At 44.7% G+C, this 17,265-nt stretch overlaps 1 protein-coding gene across 3 annotated transcripts in view; it reads right to left on the reverse strand.

Moving 5' to 3' along the window:
- The window catches only part of LOC146176133 (beta-1,4-glucuronyltransferase 1-like), a 310,593-nt gene that overhangs the window by 37,017 nt on the left and 256,311 nt on the right, over positions 1–17,265 (reverse strand). The window contains exon 6 of one of the 3 annotated variants that reach the window (XR_014701498.1): positions 525–799. Coding sequence is in view for 1 of the 3 variants with exons in the window: in XM_084582462.1 (XP_084438588.1) it covers positions 605–799 (195 nt within the window). In the remaining 2 variants the exon portion in view is untranslated. The remainder of the gene's footprint in view (positions 1–524; positions 800–17,265) is intronic. The other 2 variants (XR_014701497.1, XM_084582462.1) reach the window with 2 other exon arrangements.

Genomic DNA, 17,265 nt, shown 5'->3' on the forward strand with positions numbered 1-17,265 from the left:
GAAAATAGAGAAGAAAGAAAAGGAAGAGGGAGAGTAAGACGCGCGCCGTCGTCCACCACCGAAACGGTGGTGGGTGCAATGACGGCCTACAATGGATAAAAATTCTGGCAGGCTAGCCCCCGCCGCAAGCGGCGGTGACCTACCTGTCCCAGCTTCGTCTCCAGTCTAAGATGAATCCTCTTCGTCCCCACGCCTCATGCATATGGGCGCTTTCAAGCCTATTCAACCGCTTACTTGTCTCACAAACTTAATAATTTGTATCTGAGTATTACCAGCTATCGTTTTCAGCAACGTGTCGTCCCTACCCGACGCTTAGCCAATCACCTGCATATGGCTGCCGACAGCGTCCGTTAAAGTGCTAATGATTACAACGGCGACACCAACTATCGCACACACCAATTTCAGATACAATTCGCGGCATTTCATAGCTACAGTTTCCTCTCCAGCTACCTAAGTTACACTCACTATCCTTGAACTTCCCTTTCATCCACGAGAACGCGTTTGGTGAAAGGCGAACAGCGCACTAACCGATGAAGCGCCTTCGGAAACTGGTGTCGCCATGGACGGCGACAGCACGAGCAGGAGGAGCACCCCGGGCGTCACCTCAGTAGCATCGGCGGGATGAGTCCGGATACTTCTCTCGCAGCTCGAGCTTGAACTGGCGGAAGAGCACCCTGTTCCGCTCCTGGTCGGCGTCCTTGTTCCGGTGGAAAGAGGCCGCCGTCTTCAGCCCCTGGTGCACCACGAACGCGTTGTCCAGCACCGAGAACTTGTAGCCGGACACGTGCAGCTCGCACACCTGTCAAAATAAAGAGAAAAACAAAAACATGAGAAAAAGGGGTCAACGCAGAGACACTCAGTAGTAAGACAATCATGAACCAAAATCGGATGGAGTGGAGCGCGCTGAGTTCGCGTTTTAATTTCAAGGCATCATGAGTACCCAATGTGTGCGAAGTAAAAAGCTGTATACTGACATTACGCAGGGCGGACATATCGGGTGTCACCTTTCAGTTGGAATATGCCCACACGCATGCCTAAACACATCCTGCACTTTTTTTGCGCTGAACAGTGGGGGGACTGTTGCGAGTTTCAAAAACTTGGCTCTTCTGATACACGGCCGAGATTGTTACGAAAGTATTCAATGTCCAGAAAACGACGGCTCAATATGTCTGAACGTATTCGATTTCCAGGCACTAGCTGTATTTCACTATGTCCGGCAGGGTTCAGAATTCGTTGTCCTTCTGGTCGTTTAAGCCAATCTTGACACTCTTGTGAATGAATTGCCCTCCCAAATCCTGGGTGTTTTGAACTAAGCTTAGGAACATTACTAATTTTGGACGCATTCCACAGACATTCTAAAGCCAGACGTTGCCCCTATGAAACAACATTACGAGCAGTGCAACTCATATAATAAAAATTCACTTCGTTTCGTCCACAAGTGAGAACAACAGTCAACATCGCAGACGCATAGAGGAACTTATAACCAGCGATTCTAAACTGTGTGGTTTCTTCTTTCAGAACATCATTGATCTTAATCGACGATCCATATTGTGAGGGCGTTTATGCGCCGTAAACAAAAGTAAGCGCCAACTGAGCGCTCGCATAGTAACTTTGCCACCAACAAAAAAGAAAAAAAGAAGAACGATCCAACTAGCGCTTGAACATCGGTGACATTTCGCTCACATCATCATACCTATCTCCTAAGGTATCTATCTCCTAAGGGATTGGCAACGACTATAATAACAAATATGACACACTGCATCATTTGTTGCTACTCTGAAGCTACTTTGATCGCACCCGCTTCTTTGGCTACTATTGAACGACGTTGATGTTTCAGTTCGGCATCTTCGGCTTTAAGGACCAGCCTAGCTTCAGCCCTGCGTTTACGATCATCGGCAGCTTGCCAACGTTCCAGCTCGGCTTTCTCCCCACACTTGCAGCGGTTCGCTGCTGTTTCTAACGTTCGCACATCGGCATCCCGCCTTCGCTTCAACCGTCTAGTTGTCTCATATCGATCGTCCTTCTATGCCTTCTCGGCATCCGCCTTAAGACTTCTCCCTAGACGCCGAGCAGTACCACAACGGCAAGAGATTCTCAAACGAAGCCCCCACATTATTACACGCATCTGGTACAACACCAGACAACGTTGTCGCAGTATCACCAGACATAAGACGCCGCACGTGTTTGAATCCAGCGACACGCACACGAAATGTGTCTGTCATCACGCTGGATTTATTGACTAATTATCAATCACTACTCGCTAATCAATCAGACAACCATTCACACTCTCAACAGAACCCATTCACACTCTCAACAGAACTCAATCGATTAATCTCCAATCCCTACTCACTAATCAAGCAGTTAACCAATCACACTATCAACCACACCCAATCGATCAACAAACGCTACGCATTTCATATACACTCTTTTCAAGGCATCTACCATCTTCTCGGAATCTCTTTCGACTCGACCATGATGCGCAGTTTGGTGATGACGCACTAGAGGGCAAAGGCGTCATCTACATTGGCAAACAGGTATCAGGTCTGTAGTTAGGGTGGGTGCCGCATCGCATGATGGCGCCACTTAAATGTTTGCTAAATCAATAATTAAGATATAGGGAGAAAAATGAGCATGATAGCTACTGCTACCATCCCGTTTCAAAGGGGACGCTCCTATATTCCATCCATCCATCCCCGGAAAAAATTTGACTCGTCCTTGAGCGCTCCCTCCCGGATACGGCGACGGCTTTTCGACGGAACAAGAATACTACCCAACGCGTAAAATGCTCTTTCTCGCAAATACTAGGCCGATACTTGACACCTTAACTCGGACCCGCTTCCATGTCTATCATCGCCTGCCTTCGGCCTACCACCGTGCCCTCTTTTCATGGATGCCCCATTTATGAAGCATTCTATTGTTGAACTACTCTCATGACGTTATGCGTGACGTAAACGCAGTAGAGTAAATATCCAGAACCCAAGAGGAATTGCGTCAGTGTGCCCAGGAAATATATTGCGCCAAAGCGACACTCGCCCCTGAAGAATGTGCTCCACTGTTGTCTATATAGCTTTGCGTTTCGGCGAAAGGTCAAACTATAGACAACATAAAAAAAGCTAAAACGAAAAATTAAAGACGCAAATGTACTCTTCGATGCTTTCCTTGAGCTCGAGTGGTCTGAAAGCGAGCACTTGGCACTCGGAGGCTGGAAATGGTGCAAGAAGCTAAAGTATAGAGCGGATAGCGCCATAGACACAAAAGTCTCTACTTTCTGATGTTGCGGTCTTTCCGCAGACATGGTATCATTCTATATTGCACACCAATGGTCTCTGTTTCCTTTGTGCGATCAGCTAGAAAAGCATCCAGTATTCGACGTCATCTGTCGAAAGGCACACTCCTGACGGCTGCACAAAGGAAAAGGAATAAACTGCCCGCAGCTAAGTCAAGCAATTGATGCGGAAACATTCACGGTCAGTTTTTGTCACTGGGTTTCATCTTTCGACGCAAAGTTGCGTTATGCTAGGTTTTCGTCGCTGGTCGTCGCTGGTAGCATTTGACTCGAAGAAAAAAAATAAGGTGCACTTTAGCTCGATGTCGTGCAGCAGAAAGAGACTAGGAAATAATCACCCAAAAATAATCCACACAAAAGCAAACAAAGTAGACCCAAATCATCGTCACTTTTTAATGTTACAACATTTTGCGAACAAAGTTTCTGAAGTCCACATAGAAAACGTAACCTTTAAAAACTATATTGCCTGCGCTGTAAGCGCCGACGAAAAAGCAGCAGCTGCGACGGTGCGTTCAATACCATCGAGGGGTGCGATACTTGTCGCAAAACGATGAGGATTTAAGCGTCATTCCGAAAATGTTAGATCAAACAATTTCTCCAAAATTAAGGAACCTTGCATTGTGGTTTACAGCTCACATCAAACCCTTGCTCTTTTTTTTTTTTTTTTTCTGCATAAGGACTACTTTACGCCCACACCCACAACTCAGACTGCAGAAACACCTCCAGATGTCTCTTTGTTCATCACCCATTCACCCACCTCAGCCGTCACGCACGAAGACTTTATGGCTTTGCCGAATCAAAGCGACTCAGGCTGTGAGATACGTAGTGGAGGGTTTCGGGAGTTTGGCCACGCGGGGTTCTTTAATGTTCTCTGATATCGCAGAGCACACCGGCGGCCGCCGCGCCCTAACAACTGCACGATCATGGTGCGGTCACGGAGGAAGAGGCGCCTGTTTCTACTCGTTGTATATATATCAGCGCTCGCATCTGTACATGTATGAAAATGTTCTTGTAGCGAAGTTTTTAGAGCTTGAGCTTTATATACGTTTTTTTTTCGCTTTTGGCTTTCAATTTGACTTTGTTACTGTAGAACGTTGTGGAATAGCAGTCCCTTTTAATTCATTTATTTAAATTAATTTCACTGTCATTCATTTTAACTTCAGGTTGCCTACCAATATATTCAGTGTTATAGTTGCCTTTTTGCTTTCCTCTCTCGTTTCTGCGAAAATCTACCAAATTCATATTTGAAACACTTCTCTCTTCCCTGCCTCCAAATTGCGGTGCCTCACGATATAGCTCTGACGACAAAACAAAAGTAAACAGACTATATAATAAAAGAAACGATATAAACGGGCGCCGAGAACATCGACTGCGCTCCCGCTCGAGTTCGGGAGAAGTGATGGCACAGACTGGCCTTCGGGTTTAGGTTGAGCTCAGAAGCTTTCTCTTCGCTTCTTCCTTTTCACTTACTTTCAGCGCTACCTACTAAAAAGTAAAACTGGCGTCGAAACTCTCAAAGGAGTGCAAAGAGGTGCCGCGTTAATGCTGAGCTGTCTGCGTATGCATAAGCATATGCGACGCCGATGGAGACTGCCAGACCTATCAAAAAACATCGGCCCTTCGAAGGCCGTCGCCGTCATAATGCAAGCGGTGACCGCTGCAAAATAGAGCGCCCTGTAGGCTGGGCGCCCTGTAGGCTGGCCTAGAGACAGACGCGCCTCAAGTTTACTCACTCAACGCGATCGCTTATGCCAGCTTTTATGCAGCCCTCAAAGAGTCTTTTTTTCTTCCATACTCGTTTTTATATTCCAGCGCGCAAACTTTCATGCACAATATCGCCTACAAGTGAAAGGCGAAATTCGCATCCAGCGAAAGCCGCACACAGACATGAAAGATTAGCCGCGGCCTCGGCCGGCGCTATCGAGATATTTTATGCATTCTGTCGACACAACATTGGAAAGCGCCGACCAAAGGACGATCCCCGTATGAAAAGCAGCGACAAAGATAGACAGGAACGAACAAAAAAGACGCGCCGACGCTACTACGTTTACATGTTTCAGTCGGAGTGGTCGTTTGTCGAGATCAGTGACGCGCGCATCGGACTTCGGCCGACGACTGCTTTTGACGCGTCTTCGTCTGCAGTCGGAACCGAGGCAGTAAGTTCGAGGGAAAAGCAGCTAGCCATTTGACTTGCCGACAAATTTACCGGAGAGAGTGTCACGACCACTTTCGGCGAATTTGTCGTCTAGAAAAAGTAAACGCAGTAACTTGGTTGCTGGGCGAAATTCTCTCGAGGTGGTCGAAATGCGTACTACAAGTTATGAAGACTATTAAGTTTCACCACAAGAGAAGATGCGGTAGCGTGCGCACTCATAGTCTATGTTGCTACCCTATACTACTCTGAAGACACCCGCTTCTTTGCCTATTTTTAATGGACGTTGACGATTCAGCTCGGCATCTTTGGCTTTACGGTCCAGACTAGCCCTGTGTTTGCGATCTTCGACAGTGACGTTCGCTCGGCTTCCTCCGCATACTTAGGCACTTCACTGCCGTTTATAATGCCCGTATCTCGGCATCCTTCTTGCGAAGTTTCTCTTGTCGCTGAGAGAGAGAGATATATATTTTAATGGCAACAGGAGATGTCTGCCTGGTGGTAAGCCTAGCATGCTACTCCTGATGAGGGTTGAGGGATGAGGGTGACAGATTGTGGGAGGGGAAGGGGAAATAAATGAGAAAAAAAAAGAGAATCGGTGTCACACACTTTCACACGCACATAAGCACACACAGATGAGTTTTAAAGGGTATTGATCAACCCTGTGTCCTTAAGAAAAGTTAACTTTCATACGCACATAATCACACACAGATGAGTTTTAGAGGGTATTAATCAACCCTGTGTCCTTCAGAAAAGTTAGTAAGGCCTTGGTAGCTCGCGCAGCAGACGATCCGTCGCACCAAGGACCCAGGACATGTTCAAGGCGCAAGGTTGTTTCTTTAGGTAAGCTTAAATTATTGCGCAGTGTCCTGCGATGTGCAGTAAACCGTTGACAGGAGGTTACCAAATGTTCAAAAGTTTCACACACATCACATGTAGAGCACAGAGGCCTGCTCGCTATGCCTATTTTATGTAGGAAGTAGTTTGTGTATGACACATTTAAGCGGATTCTGTGTAGACAGTTTCGATGCCACCTGTTCAAATTGTGAGGAATTCGAAAGACGCAAGTGGGATCTATTCGGTGTAGAGGTCGATATTGATGGTTCGGGTCACACCACAGAGAGCGTTGCAATCGCCACGATTCAGTTGCTACAAGTCTTGCTGCATCTCTTCGTGAGAATGGTATTGAAATTGTCATTGTGGAATCTTTTAGTTCTTTTGCAGCGGCGTCTGCGAGGTCGTTGCCCGCGATGCCGCAGTGAGCAGGTAACCACTGTAGCACAATGCTGTGACTCAGGTCATAGGCCTCTGTGTGTAGCTTATTTATATCAATGACGAGCTCTTCCTGAATTCTTGATGATTTAAGCAATTGTAGTGCAGCGCGACAATCGCTGAAGATAACCCATGCTGCAGGGCGTTGTTGTAGAATATATATAATTGCTTCTCTCAGAGCTGTTAACTCAGTAGCCACAGCTGAAGTGCGATGACTGAGTGTTGCCGAGATTGTGGTGTGCATTGATGGTATCCACACGCCGATGGATGAAGAAATAGCTGTGACAGAGCCATCAGTATAGATGTGGCAATGATGACTGTAGCGTGCACAGATGTGCTCAAGGGCGAAGTATTTAAGTGCGGGTCCTGGGGTGTGGGCTTTTCTTTTGATGCCAGGTATAGTTGTCGAAATTTGCCATGAAGCAAACCTGCATGGTGGGAAAGATGACGGTACTGCACGTTGATATTGCGCAGGCAGTAGATGGGAGAGTGATGTCATGCTTTGCTCTGAAAACGGGTGGGTAGGTTCACGTGCAAAGCGCAGCTGGGCGCGAAGCAGCTCCTGCGGTATCAGCACGGTTACAGATAGACGTCTGCTCTCCGCCAGAGTGCCCACTGTGGAAGTGTTTTTTGGAAGACCAAGGCACACTCTCAAAGCTTTGGCCTGCATGGCTTCAAGTAGTTTAATGCTTGACTGCGAGAGGCCTTGAAGAACAGGGAGGCTATAACGCAGAAGACCTTCACAAAGTGCTCCATAAAGCCGTAATAAGGAATCGGTAGAGCAGCCTCTTCTGGTCGTTGAGAGCATACGGAATATAGATACGTATGAAGAAAGTTTGGTCTTAAGTTGTTGAACGTGTGGTGACCATGAAAGAGACCTATCAAAGGTCACACCTAGAAATTTTTGATGTTTGACATACGGTATAGGAGTGCCAGCAACTTTCAGTACATAACGGGAGAGATCACGTCGTGAAAATGAAATTGCTGCGCACTTTTCTGGAGATATAACAAGACCTCGCTTGTTTAAAAATAATGCAATGCCAACTATTGCTTTTTGTAGGCGAGCATGCATAATGCGCCTGTTTCTTCCGGAGCACCATATGCAGATGTCATCTGCGTAGAGGGAGATTTGAACAGTAGGTGGCAAGGACCTGTCCAAACCAAGAAGAGATATATTGAAGAGGGTTGGACTTAAAATCCCTCCCTGAGGAACGCCACGAGACACATGATGTAAGGACGTGTCACCTTGATCCGTTGACATGTAAATGGTCCTATCCCGAAGATAGTCAGAAAGCCAGTTATACATTCGTCCAGCAATGCCAATTGAACGCAAGGCTAAATGAATCGCCTCGTGTGTGACATTATCAAATGCTCCTTTAACGTCAAGAAAAACAGCAATAATTAGAGACCGCTCAGCTTTGCTGCGCCTGACACAGTTGGCAAGAGCAATAACATTATCAATACTGCTTCGGCCTTTTCGGAAGCCAGACATTGATGGAGGGTAAATTCCCCTATTCGTCAAGTCCCAGGTAAGGCGTGAATGAACCATTTTTTCCATCAATTTCCCAACACAGCTTAGCAGTGCAATAGAACGATAAGCGTTTAGATCAATTGATGGCTTACCAGGTTTAAGAACGGGTATTACGCGCGCAGTCTTCCAGCTCTCTTCAAGGCTGCCAGCTATCCAAGAGTTGTTATAGATGGTAAGCAGCTGAGTTTTGGCTTTTCTTCCAAGACGCGACCGCGAAGTGTAGCTAACATGGTCAGGCCCTGGGCAAGATCTTTTGTTGGTAACTGCTAGCGCAGCTTGAAGTTCTTCCATAGTGAACAGTTCGTCTAGGAAAGAAGTGTTGGGCGACGCTGTCGCTGAGCACCACCATTACGAGATGATACATCCTCAAACGAAGCACCTACACTATTACATGCGTCTCCTACAATGACAGACGACGTTGTCGCACTAGTACCGGCCACAGGTTTTATCGCACGAGTTGAATCTCAGCGACACCACACACAAGATTATTCCTACACACCATGCTAGTTTCATTCATCTATTACTACTCACTAATCAGTCAGTCACACTGTCATCACCCCCAATAAATCAACCAAGATTATTCCTACACACCATGCTAGCTTCATTCATCTATTACTACTCGCTAATCAGTCAGTCACACTGTCATCACCCCCAATAAATCAACCAACAATAAATATATCGTGAGCACTCTATACTAGTCGTCTGTCATTTTTTCTGCATGTTTTTCGACTCGTCCTTGAAGCAGACGTGCAGTTTTCATTGGAACACAGATATGCCACCTATCTCGACAAAGATGTATCAAATTTGTAGTTCCAGTGGCCGCCGCACGACGGCGCCACTCAAATGTTTTTGCCCACAGCCCTTTGACTTGTCCTTGAAACCTCCCTGTCAAACCAGGGTACGGCGGCAGCCTTTCAACTCAACGAGCCTAGTACGCTTGGCGTAAAAGAGGGATATAAAGACGAACAGGAATTACGGAGACTACGGGCCCGAAACTTGATAAAAAAGAATAAACATGCAAACGCTCATAGCAGTTGTTAATTAGTGGCGCCATGGCTGAAATCTGAAACTAACAATAACTACTGCAGTGCAGCGAGCTCAACTAAATACTAGTCATAAATGTCGTGTAGAAACCAAATACCGAAATACCACGTTGAGCACCTGCATCGAAAGATTATTGCAACATTGGATAGGAGCTCTTACACACTCCAGGTTTCTTTGTATTTGTAGCTACTGACAACTAGGTTGTGTAATGAATCAATGCTAGATTTCAGTATGACCTGCCGCTAGTGGGATTCGTTGTGATCCGAAACCCTTCTTGAGAAACGTGCGAACTAAATTCGTTCTAATTAAGTGCAGCATGAGCGATCTCAATTGTGGCTCATTTGATAAGACGGCGACATGAAATAAAGAAAGCAATCCTTACTGACAGTAGTGTGGCAACATCCATAAAATAAGGCAACTTAAGTTGTTGTTTACTTTGAAATTCTGAATCAGCGTCGTCTCTCAGTGACCGTTGTTCTTGCAAATCAGTGATGCAGCGCCTGACGCGACTGCCAATGACAGACACAGAAAGTAGGCAGCTTTTTCGAATCTTCAGTCTTGGTGCTGTAAGTGGAGAGTGCCGCTGTCAACAGAGCGCTGGCGAAGCGCAGGCGCCTTTATTTGAAGAATGACCCGAGTGACATGCATTTCTGCATTCTCCTAGAGTCTAGCTCGGGAAAACTGTAGGCGCAATCACTTGTGTTCGTTTACCTTTTCTTTTCTGTGAAAACAAATAAGGCTGAGAAAGTGACAAGCAGTAGTGTCGTTCATCTTCATTGCCTTAAATCCCGTCTTGTGCGCTGAATTTGCATCAACGTTAACCAGGAAGCTTTACCTGCACCGAAATATAGTTAGGTAAATGGCACACGCATAACATAAGTTCCACGCAAATTACAACAAATTAGAGAAATCGATCAAAACTACACGAGAAGACGCTTCCATGCATGCGTGTGCACTTTCTCAGTGCCCGTCGTGGGCATAAATGCCGCCTTCGAAGCGTGCTTCACCGCAGACAGACAAGTGCGAAGGGGAAGCCAGCTTACTGAAACCTGGGAAGTCTGTTTCAACAAAGTGATTGCATAAAAAAATCTCACGATTATAGCTGCGGATAATATATAAAAAAAATTACCCGATCGAAGCAAAATGACTTTTTAATTTAAATGTCAACTGAATGTTGAATATTGCTTTTGAAGAGCAATTTGTTCTCAAAACGTGTGAATGCTAGAATGAATCACACCAATTATAAAAATGACCGCAGCGGCGTCTGTATCAGCATGCTGTGCATGCAGTGTTGCAAGAAGTGGACGTTCGGAGCTAGCGAAGGAGGTATGAGGTATGAAGGTATTGAGGGACCAAAAGCAGCAACTTCAACCATAAGTCCTGCTTGACACGGCGATAAATTGTCATGAGCTGTGAACGAGCAAAACAGCGTATGTATATACAAAACACGGGGCGCACATGTAAAGTCAGCATGCGAAACCTGCCAGCTTTTACACTAGAAATACACATGCTCAGCACTTTGGAAATTAAAATGACACTGACATGGCCCTCGAAAAATTTCAAAATGAGCAAATATTAGGACGGAAAAACAAAAGTAGTATTATACCTCGATATATATCTCGCATACAGCTGATCAAATATATTACAATTAACTGTAATCGTATGAGATGAACTCCAATTTAATAAATAAATATGTAATGAATAAAAAATTATAATACTGTTACCAAAAAACAAAACCGCACCACTACTATAAAATAAAACCATGCCAGACACTGGAATATGCCACGATAACTGTATATAACGGGTGATTTGTTTTATTCTTTAAAAAAGTATACTTAAAAAAAAAAAAAAACATCACGAGAGATATCTCGGCACATTGTATGCAGGCGTGTTCAAAAGGAAGGCCGACATTGTTTAAGTGACGGAGGTGAATTAAAAGACCATTAGGTAAATTAGTTAACTATAACTAGGCAATATAGGGCGTATTCTTGGTTTCAAGGCGCAAAAATAGTATTACCAAGTTACAAATTCGTTAACGTCGAACGTGATCACAGCTTTTAAGCCTCCTAAATGCACTGTAGTTCGAAATATCGACATAAAAAAAAGGGCCTTTGCAAGGTGGTTGAGATGGCTTTACTCTGTCGTACATTTAAAAAATAGCGTCACCCCGCGGTATCGTCGCCAAAATCACGTCTTCGTCTACACCTAGAAATACGCAAACTGCGTCTCTATCTGCTGCGTAAGAAGTTCAACTAAACACCATTTTCATTAATGACCAATGCGGAAAAGACAACCCAACACGCTACTAAAAGCTCATTTTTGTCGCTCATTATTTCAAACTACAGTGCCGATAAAAATAAAATTTGGAGGACGCTTAAGCTTCGCCTTCAAGAGTGGAACGCGATCGCGTTATTGCACCTCGTCGAGAAAATTTATTAAACGCAAGGGTATTGGGGCATCCTCGCACCGGTACCCGCGCGGACCGAAGGTACCGGTACCCGCGCGGCCCGAGAAGCGGGTGAGCGAAGATAGTGATCTAAAGAAAGGAAAGACGCTTGATTCTACAACCCGTGAGGGTGCACGGCAAAACGTCAGGGGCGAGTGGCGCGCCACGTGTCGGGGCAGCGCCGCACATTGCGAGGAGGGGTTCTTCTCTGTTTGCCGCAAGATGGCTCTGCATGTGTGCAGAGCGCAGAAGAAATGTAGCGGAAACGTACTTCGCTACTCGTGTAACTGCGACTTCTGTAAGTAACATGCTCATAATTACCGATATACACCGCAGTATAGCGTTCTACGGCACGTTTCTAAGGCAACACCGCATTCACTAGAAGCGCTTTTGTACCGCTTTCAAGCATCGAGCTCGTGACCATTTGTTGTTCATGTATACTTCGGAAATAAAGAAACAAAAAAACTCGTGGCTGAGTGGTAGCGTCTCCGTCTCACACTCCGGAGACCCTGGTTCGATTCCCACCCAGCCCATCTTGGAAGTTGCTTTTTATTTATGAAGTGCGTGCCGGGATTTATCGCTCACGGCCAACGCCGCCGACGCCGACGACACCGGCTTTTCTGCGACACGAGCTCCTTAACGCTACCGCGTTAAAAATGTATAAACCTGGCTCGCCATCAATGCTGACGTTCGATCTCAATAAAACCTTGGGTCCAGGAACGAGATGTTAGACGTTTCTTAGTCATTTGTAATTACCCGACCTCTTTAAATTGAGTTCTGCGACCAAATAACGTTGTTCTTGCTGTACAGTACATCTGCAGAGACAACACCGATGTGTCACCAATTGTTTTTAAAATGAAATTCAACAAACACTTAATATAACCCCTCTATATTATACCGATTAGATGAGAGGTAACACCGGAAAAAAGGAAACTGCAGTAGTTTAGAAGCAGGAACACCAAGGAGAAGAGTCGTCTGATCACTCGAAATTGCACTGTACACGATCCTCATAAAGAATTTATACTCTTCTCTCTACTGAACGTCCCAAACATATTTCGTAGAGTGAGGCTGGCGTCACGAGACATGAATTGACAATCTGGATACCTTCTTCAAAGATGCAGTCACAAAATTACAACAGTGGCACGATACAATAAAATACAATAGAATCTTTATTGTGCAATAAAGAATACAAAATATCACTATCAGGCCTGACAAAGCCTCACAGTGCTTGACTGGCAGTGTCTGGCAGTCACGTTAAAGAGAACTGCACAAAGCTACTGGTGGAAAAGTAAAACAAAAATATTTTAAACTTCTGAAGCTGTGATAGTTTGCTTAATCTCATATCTAGCATTGACATCTAAGACTAGCGCCTTTGGCAGGAAGAGAACAGTGACTTCCTTCCTTTGTAACGGTTTAGGAATGACGTATCGTCACTCAGGACTCAAGCAGCGGGCAAGGTATACCGTATCATATATTTCATTCCAAAAGTATATGAGCTAAATTCGGCATATTCATCAGCTTAACAACATCCGTCTCTTTGTTTAAACACAATATTATGCCACTACTGATAATAACTGTGCATTGAATTAACTCTATAAGCCCACCCAAGATTACAATGGCCATAAAAAGTCCGCCCATAGCGCAGCACTGTAAGCTAAAACATAGACAATATTTTTTCCCACGAAGATTGGCATGAAACATCGCATATCTTACAATGAACAGAAAACAGCGTGCATCTTTTTATGTAAGTGAGACGAATGCGAGTTCCACAGAAGATCATTATCTAAAAGAAACCCCATATACTTAAGTGATGATGCGTATTTAATTCGACGGCAAGTGCATGATGTGCGAAGAAAACACGGTTTCAGTAAAAAAAAAAAAATTCATCGGGCTATGGAAACATACCAGACCTGCTTCAATAGGAATGATGCCTATTGAGTTAGCAAAGAACCAGTCCATAGGATTAACTTCCTTGTTTTGCAGATAGCCGATTGCAGAGGATGCAATAGCAGCATCGTCGGCGTATTGATTTAAATAACTGTCTACTGCGTCGGCTTGAGCGTTCACGTAGAAGTTAAAAAGCAAAGGGCTTAATATTGAGGCCTGAGAAACTCCTGATTGCATATGCGAAATAACAATAATATATTTCCCAACTTTACATATTGTCGTCGACCCTGGAGAAAGATAGTTGGTAGACTCAGAAAAGGTCCGCGAAATACTAGTCGAGGCAGTTTCTCTAAAAGAATGGCATAAAAAAAAAAAACACTGTCAAACGCCTTAGAAGCATCCAAAAGGAGAGCACATGCTACCCGAATTCAACAGATCAGAAAAACCTTCTAGCAGTGTTTGCATACCTTTCTCCTGTACAAATCCGTACCGGTTTGGTGATATTAGACTATGCTAATATAGAAAATGCGTTATGGTAAGAACTACGTGTTTTTTTTTTTTTTTTCAATATATGCGCTATACTCAGGATTATTGAAAGAGGTGTAGTTTTAGACGTTATTGCCTACATCTTGCTCATGAAGAGGAATGCAGTGTTCATCTTGACAAGGACCTCACCAGCAGCTACAGCACCGTTTACAAGAGATAGCTACACATGCTTAATTACATCGAAGATCCTTTACAAAAGTTCATTAACAGATATTTTATGAAAACAAGGTGATGAGCTGACCTTCTGGTTATAGACGACGGATTTATATTCCTCAAGCAAAAGTAACAGAGGATCCACTGAATCTAACAGACTACCTGATAAAGTACACACAAATGGCTGTTGTATTTTCAACACAGAAATACCTAAAGAAATAGATTAAATAAGTTGGCTACTGTTTGGTCATCTACAGAAAATGGAGCAATATGTACTCTTCAGCACCTGAAATTATAAGATTGCTGATAATCGACCAAAGTTTCTTCATGTCGATTAAGCTTCTTGAAATTTATTTTTGAAAAAAGCGTGTTAAGCAAACCTCTACTAAAAAACAGCTCATGGGATGCCCGAATTTTTTCCCGACACATTCATCCCCATTCGTTCCACAACCTCCAGACGTTCTTCCCTATATTTTCGGTAGGAACTTAAACGCATGCAAAGAATCTTCAGTGACAGTGAGAGCGGTGCATGCGTCCTGGCGCGTTGCCGTACAATGAACAGCCAATAATATCCGCCTCTTTTAATCGTCACTTCCCTCCCTCCCTAGCTTCATTTCTCCTTCAGCATTCCTCACCACAAAAAAAAAAAAAGAAAGAAAGAGAAGAGTGGCACAGACAATAGTGTCGATCTCACAAGCCCTGAAGAAACAAAGCCCGCACCAAGTGCAAGGACACGAAGGGGAATCTTAATGTTAGAAAACCAACGAAAGACAGTACACGCAATAACAAGCAGTACAATAGCCCCCGCGTTCGTAGAATGCCGGGAAGCCGGCCCTGTCCTTCCCGCTCACCTAAGTTTATTGGGACGCATGCACATTGCCGCAATGTTTACACAGGATAAAGAAAAAAGAACACGAAAATATGAAAAGCGAGAAATAAATAAGAAGATGGCGATGAGAGAAGAGACAGAGCTACCACGGATATAAGCGTGTGCGGGCACAGACAGCACAATGGGGAGGGGGGGGGGGGGGGGGGGGAGTACTTCTTGTAGGGAGAAAGCGGCTATGCGCCAACGACGGCCACTGAAAGGTGAAAGGTAGTGCTAATACCGCAGCGGAAGCCGAGACAAGCTTCTGCAAGTAGGCGAAAAGGGGTTTCGCGGTGACGCGGGCGCCTCTCGCTCCATACATGCGCTACGACCGTCGTCGGCACGTGCTGCATTTTGGACGACGATCAGAAGGAAACTAGCACAACACGAGAGTGATAACGCCGTCCGCGCAGAGTACGCGAGAACCCCGGGAAGTGTCCAATATAACGCGAGACGGTGAGAGATGAACAGAAAAAAGTACAAGCAAGCAGCGAAAGCGTTACAAGGAGTGTAGGCCGAGATGCCAAGACGAGAACCCGTAGTACATCCATGTGCTGAAACAAGCTCAGAAAGCAGTAAGGCAAGAAAAACAAAGGAGACAAGCCGTGGCAATGCGACAAGCGGAGAAACTCGTCTCTGGTACTCCCACACTGAAGCAACTCCTCAGTTTGTTTTTCTTGCAGAGCGGACTAGTGGCGCGGATACGTTGTTTTTTTTTTTTGTTGTTGTTTTTTTCATCAATATTTTCTGGCAATGAGCGGTTCGTTCCTCGGAAGGAATATAAGACGTACATACACACAGGAATAGGCGTGGGTGTCTGTAGTCACCCTGATGTTACACCTGCCTTCGTGATGCCCACGCCAAACAATGTCTGTGTCTCGAATCGCAGCTCGGAGTACAGCAGGAAAAAAAAAAAAAATCTGATAATCTATTCCAACGTCCATTGTATAAGGCATCAGATATTTAACATGGCTACGCTACGCACTTCTGCAGTGACAGTAATGTACGGGAGATGGTTCCGATGGAAACAAATCAAGAAAACTAAACTTCTCGTTTTGCCTCCAGGATAAACAAAGCCCAGTAAAGCACGCACAGTAATACAAAATGTTGGACGAAAGGCGCAGGGTAGGCGATAAAACTTTACATGAAGAAGAAAAAAAGAAAAACGTCATTATGGTGTTACACCGCAAACATGAAAGAAGAAACAAAAAAAAAAAAACACACATTGCCATTTATTTCAACGCGGCATAAGCACCACGGGTCATATTTACCATGACGTTTTTAGCGCACGAAACCTTGCCAAGCAACCGCAACTCCGACACAAATGTCGCAAGTTTATCTCACCACGTATCAGGCAATATATATTTCAAAGCAAGGAAAACTCTGCCACGGCTACATTTGTCTCTTGCATAATCAGCATCGCAGTTGCGCATCACCAAGAGAGAAGTGCAGAGAGCGAGCTCGTGAACATGTTTGCGGAAAGCAAAGTGACTTATAAGAATGGAACAACCCGCTGAAATTGCGACGCAAGTTGCGATCCAACCAGAACGAAAAAAAAAAAAAAGTGCATTAAATTCTGCTCTCATTCTCCGGTAACTAAAGTCGACGCTCCATCTTTTGAAATTATTCAATATGGCGTCACCCAAAAGTGCGAATACAAGCGGAGCTACATGAACCACACTTGCACGCGCTTTGAGTTTCTCCTCAGCTAAGCATTATATATTTACCTAAAACTCTCCACGGGCTACCCGTTTTTATTTTCATGTACGTTCTTCCTTCTGAGGCACCGCAACTTTCAACAAGGTTGACTGCCAGCCTTGTCCTGTTCTCTTCTTCCTTGTGTCTCGTCCTTTGGCTGGTTTAAAATGAACCGCAGCTTTCACCGCAGCTTGGTAACGAACATACTTCGCGTCTCCCTGTGTTTATTCCTTGAGTTACCCTTGCCTTCCTAGGTATCTCATTCATTCATTCATTCATTCATTCATTCATTCATTCATTCATTCATTCATTCATTCATTCATTCATTCATTCATTCATTCATTCAGCTCCATATCTGAGGTTCCTTCTGAACTCATTCCTC

This window comes from Amblyomma maculatum, chromosome 10, assembly GCF_055883805.1.
Source record: "Amblyomma maculatum isolate TAMU_Amacu chromosome 10, ASM5588380v1, whole genome shotgun sequence".
Taxonomy (NCBI): Eukaryota; Metazoa; Arthropoda; class Arachnida; order Ixodida; family Ixodidae; genus Amblyomma; species Amblyomma maculatum.